Source organism: Dasypus novemcinctus, chromosome 27 (assembly GCF_030445035.2).
Source record: "Dasypus novemcinctus isolate mDasNov1 chromosome 27, mDasNov1.1.hap2, whole genome shotgun sequence".
Classification (NCBI taxonomy): Eukaryota; Metazoa; Chordata; class Mammalia; order Cingulata; family Dasypodidae; genus Dasypus; species Dasypus novemcinctus.
The window spans coordinates 30,387,400-30,398,635 of NC_080699.1; the positions used below are offsets into that span (position 1 = coordinate 30,387,400).

Here is an 11,236-nt window from a genome sequence, read left to right on the forward strand (position 1 = left end):
TTTTGTAGAAGAATCAACTCTTGGGTGTCTGGGTAAAGAAATTTGTGATTAAAGTGAACATGTATTTAAATAATCTGTGTTTATATCAATGAAATGGAATAGCAGCAAATGCTCTAGATATTTGTATATAAATATAAACATCTGACTCAGAGCAGTGCCAGTGCTTATTGATGAGATCTGAACTAAGAAATGTCCAGTATCCAGATCCCCCATACTGGACATCCTTCCATAGTGTATTCTCTAATTGCAGCTACCCCTCATTGGTCCTTTCACCAAGAAGCCTTATATTGTCAAAACATCTCAAAATGTGTGAATATTCAGTCTAGATCACTTATCTTTTATTCTTCATATCAACTACTAAATAACATTATTCCAGATGCTACTTTGTGGCTCCAGAGGGACAAATACAGAGGCTCAGTGTGTATACAATGAGATCTTATCCCAATTTCACATATTTAACTAGGACAATCTGTCTCCACTAACTCTCGAAAATATATTTATGAAAATATATTTATAAGTCACACAAACTAATGATACAGCTTCTTTCCTGCCTCTCTCCTTAGGTGTGAGGGTAAAAAATGATTAACTAGCCAAAAGAAGCACCGTAAGATAGCCCTGAGTGAACAGAAAATGACAGTGGTAGGGATGCATGCTCCCAAGTCACTTGAAGTTATTGCACATGAGTGACCAGTAGCTTCCATTTCAGTTGCCTAAGTCTGTAATTGCCCATCCAGATCCTAGTTATGCAATACTCCCGTCTTAGGGCAGCATAAGGCCAGGGGCTAAGGATTGTAGAGACTCCTCCTGATTCTCCAAATTATTTGAAATAGATTTGCTTCTTTTAAAAAATTGTTTTAACTATTCCAGCAGGATAACTCTTTAAATTATGTATCTACCTGGAATCCTACTGCCTAAGAATAATTTTCTTTCTTGGTCTTTCAGGAGAAAGAGAGAACGACAGCAAAGCTGAAAAATGAAGACAAAATTTGGACGCTTACGAGTCAAAAAGGGGATATAACTGTCTGTTGCTGTTGAATGTTGCTGTTGAATGTTCCTGGCAGCAGTCTCCACCAGCTGCAGTCTGTAGGTAGATAGCCTGAATTCTTGACTTTTTCAATCAATTTCAAATTGAATGTAACAAATCCTAAGTATCAACGCCTCAGCCACCTTGCAGTAATTTCTTCTCTGACTCCAGGATTACAACAATCTCCAAACACAGGAGATTTTAAATAACCTTGGTCGTCCTTTGGGTATTATTCCCCGAAGTTGGGGACCTTATTGTAAGGGCTCAATTAAATGCTTGGTATAATTGGACCTTAGAAATTAGGGGGAGATAAAAAGGAGGTGGGTAGAGAGTGTGTGAGAACCTGATTAAAGATGAATTAATTTTATAAGTTTTTTTGGTAAAATATATTTTAGTGGCACCACTATTTTCAAGAGATTTAATTTGTTATTCATATCATACATACTTCTTTTGCATTTTTATATTTACTAATTTTTCATGTGTATCCGTGTCTTTATAAGTAAATTTTAAGTTATATTATTATACTGTACCAATTAGTGTTGATCTAGCTCAAGCAATAGTAATTGGGGTTGCTCAGAGAATTAAAGAAATCAATGAAAACTGAGGCCCAGGGAGGGTGTGGGCAGCTCCAGGGACCTCAGCCAAGGCATGGAGTAGCCCCAGGGCTTGACTGTCAGAAGATCAGCCTCAGCTGCCTTTTGTGCTTGGGTCTGGGCTCAAGATTTAAATCTCCTTTCCTTGGCTGAGTTGCATGCCCCGCATGGGCCCAGGGTACAGGGTACAGTAGATTGGAGATGGGCAGTTCCACAAAGAGGAGTGAAAGAATTATGGGCAGGAGAAAGAGGGACATTTTGGGCTGAGGGTCCATCATCTCAAATCTCTGTCTTATACTAGTTGGTATCTGCTAACATCTCCAAGTTGAAAACCTAGGATACTCAATAATATTTTTTTCTGGGGAGATGGATTATCAAATTCCTCAGTGAAGACATTAATTCACTTGCTTATTTATGCATATGTGCAAGTGCATTCATTGATTCCACAAATATTGAGTACCAATTATATGCCAGGAACTAATTTTGTGCCAGGAGAGAATAAATAGGTGGTGGGAAGCACTAGGCATAGTCTATCTTCTTGGCCTTATTTAAACTTCATAAAACTAATGAAGTCTTCTACAAATAAAGGAAACAAGAATCAAAGAAGTTAAATAACTTGCCTGAAATCATGGAGTTCACCCTGGAGGGATCTGGGAGTTGGCTTCATCCATAGGACTCTGAAGTCCATGTTTTTGCAATGCCACATGATTATGATAAGAGCATCTGGTGGTATGAGGCACAGCTGTAGCAAAGAGGAGGGACTGATCAGCTTTGCCTGCTATGGGGCACCATGGACATTTTCATAAACAGTTTATGTTACAATGGAGTACTGAAAAGTTTATAGGGCTCTTCTCAACAGACTAAAAAGAAGAGCAAAAGGCGTTTATCTGATTAAGGAAGAGCAAGATAAGGTGTGGCAGGGCTCAATGGACACTGCAGTTTGGGGTGGAGTGGGGTGGAGCAGGCAGCCTACTGGGAGCTGATACTTGAGAGTCCCAGAGGGAAGTGCCTGTTTTCCCTTTTATTCTTAGGGCCTTGATAAGCTGATGCCTCTGCAGGGATGGGGGCAGCTGTACAGTCTCCATCTTATCACTCTGTAGGTTGCCCTGAGCTCATATTTGGGAAGAATTTGAGGGAAGGCAGATAGGAAATGATCTAAGAAGTCCAGGTGTGGCATACTGAAAACAAGGCAATAGGAAAGAGAGCAGAGAGGGGAGTGCAGCGATCTGCTGGAAATTATTTAGAAAACAGAATGTACTTGCCGGATCATTCCCAGATTTCTGCCTAGGACAACATGCACCACATCATGGGTTAAGGAATGAAGGCTGGTGTGGGTTAAGCAAGACACTATAATAGCTTAAGTTTTAGAGTCTTCACCCGCAGGTCCCTTCGAAGTCCTGGCCTGGGCTTCTAGTAATGTATTCATACCACCACATGACTCTGTCAAGTTTGCAAAATTAAGATGGCTTTATATTCTTTTTCTTCCAAAGGGTTCCCTCCCAAACTGAACAAGCGCCATGCTCCACAAAACTGTGATCCACTATTGAGCTACAGAAAATAACAGCAGATTCAGTCTGTCGTCTCCCTGCATAAAAAGTTACTCAAAAACAAACAGTGTCAGAGGGATCTTTTAGTCATATAGTTTATGGTCTTTCTCATCAGAAAGTTTCAGTGCATAAGGAATATTGAGCAGTTTCGCTACTCCAAATAAATCTGGAATTTTGATTAAGAAAAGAAACTGTGTTATCCGCCTAACTAATGATAAAAGATATGAAAAGTTTATAATACCATCATCCTGTTTATATTTGACTATCTTTAATATTTTGAAGCAAAATGAGTGGTTTGAAAAAATATTGTGTGCAAACAAAAAAGATATAAAGGCACTTTTGATTGCCAAAGACAATCTCATTAACTTTACCTTGCTTTGGTAAAAATTTATTCAGAAAATGCAAATACATGGACTATTTTAAGTGTACAATAAGAATTTTTTAGAATCAAGGTATCATGTCCTAATTTCACATGAAAACACTAGTGTTCTACATTCCCAGAAATCAAAAGTTTTCTGTTGATGGTACAATTTATAAAACAAATCAGTGATCAGCTCACACTGTTCAGTTCAATAAAAGAACTAAAAAATTTATTATTCCAGTTTATAGTTCCCTCTCTCCAGAGAGTATGGATAAAGACACATGATTTCTAGAATTATTATAAGCAACAAAAGTAAACTACAGTTTACATTTAAAGTGCATATTTTTAAGCTGATCTTTTAATTCTCAATTTCCTGGTGAATCTTCTCATTCTATATTTGTCAGAGCCCAAGTCTGAGGCCCCAAATTCCTAACAGTAGCTTTGCAAGATGGCATGAGAGCAATTCCACTGGAGAAAAGTAGCAGGATTACTAGGAAGGCTCTCAGCTAGGTACTAATGTGTTTACCCTGCTGCTAGCTAGTCTGGTTTGGAATTTATTTTTAAGAAAGTCTAACTGAATGGGATCAGGGAAGGAGAAGGCAGGATTCATAGAGATTGACCAGGAGGCCTAATGGGAGGAAGGATTTAAGTAATTTGGAAGTAATTATAGTAATGGTCAGAAAATCAGAGCCAGATAAGAAGTCAAAAGCTAAATAAACACAAGAAAGGACTGACAGAAAGAGAGAAAGTGATATATTTAATGAGTTAGAGGCTTCATTGAGGTCATTTATTCATTTTATAAAAATTTATCAGCATCTACAATGAAGTAAAAAAATCGCAATAAGTTCTGGTGGATAGAAATTAGCGGTGGTCTGTACTTCCAAAGAGCTTACTGCTTGGTAGGAAAAGAGAGCAAGTAATCATATATATATGATATATATCTATGCCTCTCTCTATATATATATATATTATAGATATATATGATATATATAGATATTATAATTAGTAAAAGTGTTAAGCACTAGGAAGAAAATTTCTATAGATTGATTAATAAGATAAAACAGGAGAGGATGACGTATTTGCATGCTAAATATTTGACTCACATTCCTCTTCCATCTCAATAAATGTGTATTTACAAAATAGTTTATATGACTGGATGGAATTCCTTGAAGAACTGGGAGGGCTTCCCTAAGAAAATATCTTAGCTGAGATCTGAAGAGTGAGTGGGGGGAAAGGGCAGGTGAAAAACACCCAGGTAGGGACCATCTCAGGTGTAAAACCCCCATGCAAGTGTGCACAGGATATTTGAAGAACTTGAGTAAAGAGAGAAATAGAGCTTAGACATCAAGTCTGAGAGGCAGAAAAGCAAAATCAGAGACAGCTGCCCATTTTAAACAGTATGTTCTTTATATTGAAGCAATGGGAAATTTAAGAGGGTTTTAAGCAGCTTTATGTTGAGAGTATATGTGTGTGTGTGAGAAAGAGAATATGAAAAGCCAATCTAGCCGCAATGGGGAAGGAGGCTGGGGGAGCACAAGAGCATTAGAGAAACAAAGGAAGGTTGTCAGAATATAGAATTTTGAGATAATTGGTGAGAAGGACAGGAAAAATGGTAGCCACCATTAAAGAAAAGCTAATGGATATGTGAACTAAGGCCTTCTTTAGCCTAATATCAGATGACAGCAGAAGAGAACTGCGTTTCATGCTTTCTTAGGTTCTCCACGGAAGATATACTCAGAACCAGACTTTGATTGTAATACTGAGGTAAGGGCTGCACAAAATGCATTCCAGGAAAAATCAGAGGATTAAAACCTGTAGAGGATAGCAACAAGGCGAGAATGAAAATGAGAAGTCTTGACTCTGTGGGAGTGGAACATTTTATTATAAATTAGTTTAGACATAATTTATAAACTACATAAATATATGCTATTCCTTTGGGTTTAGAAATACCTTCCATTTTTCCTCCTAAAGAATTGCTCTGATTTTTTTTTCTTAAAAATTCCTGGTTCAGATAGTCAACCTCACTTGAACCTATATTAAATGTCTGGTTTTTCTCTTGAAATTGCTCTTAAAAACAGGATCAGATGCTGGATTTTATATATCCTGTCATAACCCACTGAATGTACTGGGGGAGAGTGCGAGCTACAGGGTAATCTATAATCTGTGTATTGCAGCAGTGCCCCAAAATGTGTTCACTGAGTGTGATTAGTGTGCCATAATGATGGGGGAGGTTGTTGGTGTGGGAGGAGTGGTGTGGGGGTTATACAGGAACCTCTTATATTTTTTAATGTAACATTTTTTGTGATGTATTTATCTTAAAAAAATACAATTTACAAAAATAATGTGGTGGGGGTGGGGAGTGGGTTATATGGGAAACTTTTATGTTTTTTGTTTTTTTTTAAGTTTTTTAATGTAACATTACTTGTGATCTATTAACTTTAATTAAAAAAAGAATTACAAAATTCTATTTTATTTTCATTACATGCTTTAATGTGAATGATATCTTTAAGGTAAAACAGCTTATATTCATACAAAATAAATAGCAAATTCAGTACAAAAAACAATAAATATTACAAACCCCTGCAAAATAATGAAAGCAATACAAATAATGAAGAAAGTGAAAATCACCCCAAATCATATTACTCATTATTATCCTTTAAGTTAATCATTCATTTTTGCATAGACACACTTGCATGGTAACAAAGAAGTAAGATATACATATTCACCATCTTTTTCCTGCTTCTACTTGCTATGAAAAGTCTATCTTTGTCCTGTTCTCTACCCTGTATTTTGTCTTACTCCATTGTTTGAGGTAAGAAGAGAACTGGAGAAGCTAGGAAGGAAAGATTAATTTAAAATGGAAAAGGCAGAGAAAAATAAAATAATGTGGAAAATAAAATGAGGAAAATAAAAGGAAGAGTCACAGAACAAGTGCTAATTAGGGAAAAATAGTGTCAACGTTGACTAAGAGGAGGGCTTTTAGAGGGTTTGAAGAAAGCAATAAGAAATAACATGGGGTTGCTGTCATGTATTGGAAGAATAAAAGCTGGGGTATATTTTAAGAAGTTGCATGCAGGTATGTGTGTAGTATACATTTGTTTTCAGAAAAATCTAATGTCTTATTTTGAATGCTTTACTGAAGCTTTAGATATAGGAAAGACAATGTCTTTGAAAAGATTTTTTAATTTTTTAACTTTTTATATGCAAGACAGTCTATACAACACTGATTGGGGAGGACCAACATAGGCTTAAGTGCATTCAAGTTTCAGGTTTCATGTGTATTCAATTTTTCTTAAATGTGGGAATATACTTAAATGTTCTGTATCCTAAAGATTTCATTCATATTCCTCTTTTCAGTTCAATAAATGTGCATTTGTGTCATCATTTGTTTCTCTGGGTGGTATTCCATTCATTCATTGATTCATTGATTCATTCATTGATTCATTCATTCAGCAAACATATACTGGCTGCCACTGTGTCATTGGATACAATAGTGAATCAAGCAAACAGGATCCCTGTACTTATGGCACTTTCATCTAGAAAAGACATTGAAATAATATTTATCAGTGTGATGAATGTTGATCCGTGAACACCATCCAGGTCCTCCACATGTCATGGCATGTGGACTTTTCTGCTAACATCTAGTTTTAATGAGACAGCAAGCTAATACAGGAATTGCCTACACCCTGCCTATCACCTAGGACAGGATTCCCACAGTGTGGGAATAAGATCGTGAGTTCAGCTTAGGAGGGTGCATAGAACCTTCATGTTGTACCTTACACCATTTACCTGTTCCTGAAAGGGCTCCATTCTGTACTTTCTGCCTCATGTCTTTTGTAAGCATAGCTATTTATTTTATCTGAGATTTTACTTTTTTTTTTGTTCATTTTTCATGGTTTCAAATAGAATGGAGACTATTGGGAGTAGAAATGGAATAAGAAAACTACAAGTGACTGAAATGTCATGAAATCTGAGGGCTGGTATGTCTGTGGGATACCCAATAAATAATACCCTTTTTCCCACAATGGGCTTTGGAGAAAATTGAGGATTAATCATCAATTCCATTGTTTTTAGAGACGAAGTTGGAAAAATGATTTGATTTGAGAACCAAATGGACCTATAAACTGAATCCCGTAATGAGGCATCTTCTCTTCAAAACACGTGGGAAGGATAGGCATTCCCATTTGTTTAGCTCTAAGGAATAATTTCATAAATTGTCAGCTTGGTGCAGTAGGAAAATCATGACAGTAGGAATTAAGAGGAAAGAGTCTAGATCTGGCTTAACCTTAAATGAGATGTATTACATAGAACTAGACACTTAATGCTGTATCTCAAGGCCACCACCTGTACATTGGGTAGCAGAACTGAATCAATGAAGAATATAGTAAGGGCAGTATCATATATAAACCTGTGTCTGTGCTTCCTTCACCCATTATTTATGAAATAGATTCTATTATGTACCATGAAATGTACTAGATTCTGGAGACAGCTCATGTGTCCTGGAATGTTTAGGGCCCAGTTTGCTGCTTAAAGTAATGAATGACTTTGAATGCACTATTGAAAGTCTCTAAACTTCAAAGCTCTCTTCTACGAAATGGGATCACTACCATAAGGGGTATTGTTCAGAGGAAGTAAGATATGCATGCAAAAAATTCATCATAGTGCCAGGAAGACAGATCATGCTGTATAAATGTTAGTTCTTAGTGTTAGGGAGTTAGTGACAATGATGCTCTCCCCAAAACCACACTCAAGTCCTAACCCCTGTTTTTTTGGGTTTGGACTCATTTGTAAATAGGACCATTAAATATCCTATTTTGATGACTCCTGATTGAATCAGAGTGGGCCTTATGCCAATATAACTGTGGTCCATATAAGCAAATAATATCTGGAAAAGGAAGGAGACCACAATACAATGGAGGACTGCTGTCAAGCTACCAATACAACGCTACAGACTTTGGAGAAGGCATGACCTTCCAATACTTTGATTTTGGATTTCTAGACTGTGAAATTTAGCTAGAAATTTTTGTTTTTACACCAACTAGTCTGTGGTGTTTGTTGGAGCAACCCTGGAAAATTAAGAGACTTAGCAACATAAAGAAAGTGAATTTTTTATGGCAGAAGAGGAAAACATCTGCATTCTAAGTGAAGCCAAAAAAGAAAAGACAGTTCATTTGGCAGAAATTGGGTCTAATGAAGGCTGCTTCTTGGACTGCCACAAAACCTCACCATAACCAACCAGGCATCTTTGGATGCCTATTACAGGGACAAGAACTCTGTCTCCATCTATATGCTAGGTCCCTTGGATACCTTAGTCAGTAGTGAGGCACTAAGAATATTACCTATACAGTTCCTAATGGGGTAACAGGTTACAGAGACAGACAAACATAGGACATAGGGTATCTTATCAGGCAAACAAAATATAACCCTTTCAGAGAAGGAGTTTCCAACTATTCTGTGTGTGTGTGTGTGGTACTGGGGTCTTGGGATTTAACCTGGCACACAATCACCAGTTGTGTTTCCTGAGTTCGTTTTATTGTTTGTTTTGCCTGTTGTTTGTTTGTTTTTTGTTTTTTTGTTTCATTTTCAGGAGGCAGTTGGACAAACCCAGGACCTCTCATGTGGAACGTGGGAGCACAACCACTTGACCCACATCTGCTCCCATTTTTTTAAAAGAGGAGAAATAAGAGTATGATAGTTAAGATATGGTATTTCTAAAATCAATTGTTAAACCCGTAATTTATTCCAGAACAGTATTTACTACATTATGGAACACCTGTTTCAGTGACCTTTTCACTTCCTTGTTCCTTATGGAATATATTAATGAGTTCAGCATGGGCGAGACCAGATTATTTAGGATTTGCACCACGGCACCAAGCAAGGGGTTGGGTGTGGGTTGCAGATATATGATGATCACAGGTCCGTAGGCACAGAGTATTGCAGTGAGGTGGGCACTGCAGATGGAGAAAGCTTTCTGCCGGCCTTCTGCTGAATGGATTCTCAAAATGGCAATCCAAATGCCAGTGTAGAAGACACAAATACTGAGCAAAAGCATTAAAGCCAGAAGGCTAACATTAGTGGATCCCACCTTCTGAGCCAGTGAGCTGTCAGTACATGCCAGAGGTAAGACAGCAGGAATGTCACAGAAGTAGTAGTTCACGTGATTGGGGCCACAATAGGTTAACTTAAAGGTAAACGACGTCAAGGCAGTGGCTTGAAGACAATCCACCAACAAGGTCCCTATGGTCAAACCCACACAGACTCTGGGTTTCATGATGAGCATGTACCTCAGGGGGTAGCAGATGGCAACAAAGCGGTCACAAGCCATCACAGAATAGAGGCAGCCTTCGGTGGACCCCAGAAAATGATAGAAGAAGAGCTGTGCCACACATCCCTCATAGGAGATGCCTCGGCTCTGTCCTGAGAGGTAAAAGAGCATCTTGGGACAGGTTACAGAGGGGAAGAACATGTCAAAAATTGATAGGAGTCCCAGGAAGAAATACATGGGAGTATGGAGGGTAGAGGAAGCATAAATGGCTATGAGGATGAGGAAGTTGCCAAATAGGGTGAAGAAGTAGATGAATGAAAAGAGGACAAAGAGCACAGGCTCCAGTCCCTCTGTCTGAGGTATTCCCATCAGGATGAACTCATGCAGCTCTGTGTAATTCCTCATGTCCTTGGATGGTGGTCTGTGTGGAGATAGAAGATGTGAGAAGTTGAGCATTTTCATGGGGGGGGGGGGGGGGGAAGGATGCCAGCATGATAGACACAACAAGAATATTACAAACTAAACATGATGATGACATTCTGCCAAACTCATTTAAGGACTGAATGGAATTTTGTCCCTTTGTATCTGGAGATAACTTGCTCCTTCAGGAAATTCTATTGTATATGAAGCAAATAAAACATTTGTAAGGTGGAATGATGGAGTGGTTAAAAGAACGGTGATCCCAATAGCAAACCTGTGAACATAATCTAATTAATTTCAACAACTAATTATACAACAATGATTGCCATAATATAGACCTACCTGGCTGCCTGATGTACTAGATTCATTTTCAGAACCTTTCTACAATTACGCAAGTACAGTGGAACTAGAATATTTCTATTTTGCATCTTTCTCTGTATCTTTTCATGATGTTAATGATATCCCAGGTAAAACACAAGTCACATTTTTTTTTCCAAAGCAGTATAAATAGTATATTCTTTCAGGAAAACTGAAATCAAAGAAAAGCCAAAGAAATATGTAATGAATACATTTCCATTTCAGACTGCATCATTATTTATTCTTTGAATTTTAGTTCTTGTAACCTCATAAGATTTTTTTTTCTTTTAAATCTTATACCTCCAAGCTTCTCACTATTTCTCAAGCTCCAGCTATGCAAGTTCTTAAGTAGTAAAGATGCACATGGAACTGAAAATGATCATTAAAATAGTAAATTAAGTTTACATCCAGAATAGACATATATACAGCCTTCATAATAGATTCAAATATTAAAATCATACTCAAACATCTGTCTAAGAGAGAGCCAAAATTACACATGAGAAAAATTTTCACTTAGAGGTTTAAAGTCCCAAGGTCAATTTCTGAATTTTGTTCTGACAAGTTCTCACTCTGACCAAGTACCTTTCAATCTTTGAAGCTCAGCTTCTTACCTGTAAAGTAGCAGAAAGCATTTCCTGCACCAGGAGCCACACCCCTAATTTGTTAAAA

The 11,236-nt window shown here is 37.5% G+C and overlaps 1 protein-coding gene across 1 annotated transcript; it reads right to left on the reverse strand.

Moving 5' to 3' along the window:
- Nucleotides 1-9,262: 9,262 nt before the first annotated feature.
- On the reverse strand, nucleotides 9,263-10,195 carry LOC101437406 (olfactory receptor 10N1-like). The gene has a single exon (XM_004459577.2). The coding sequence runs from the start codon at nucleotides 10,193-10,195 to the stop codon at nucleotides 9,263-9,265; it is 933 nt and encodes a 310-aa protein (XP_004459634.2).
- Nucleotides 10,196-11,236: the final 1,041 nt, after the last annotated feature.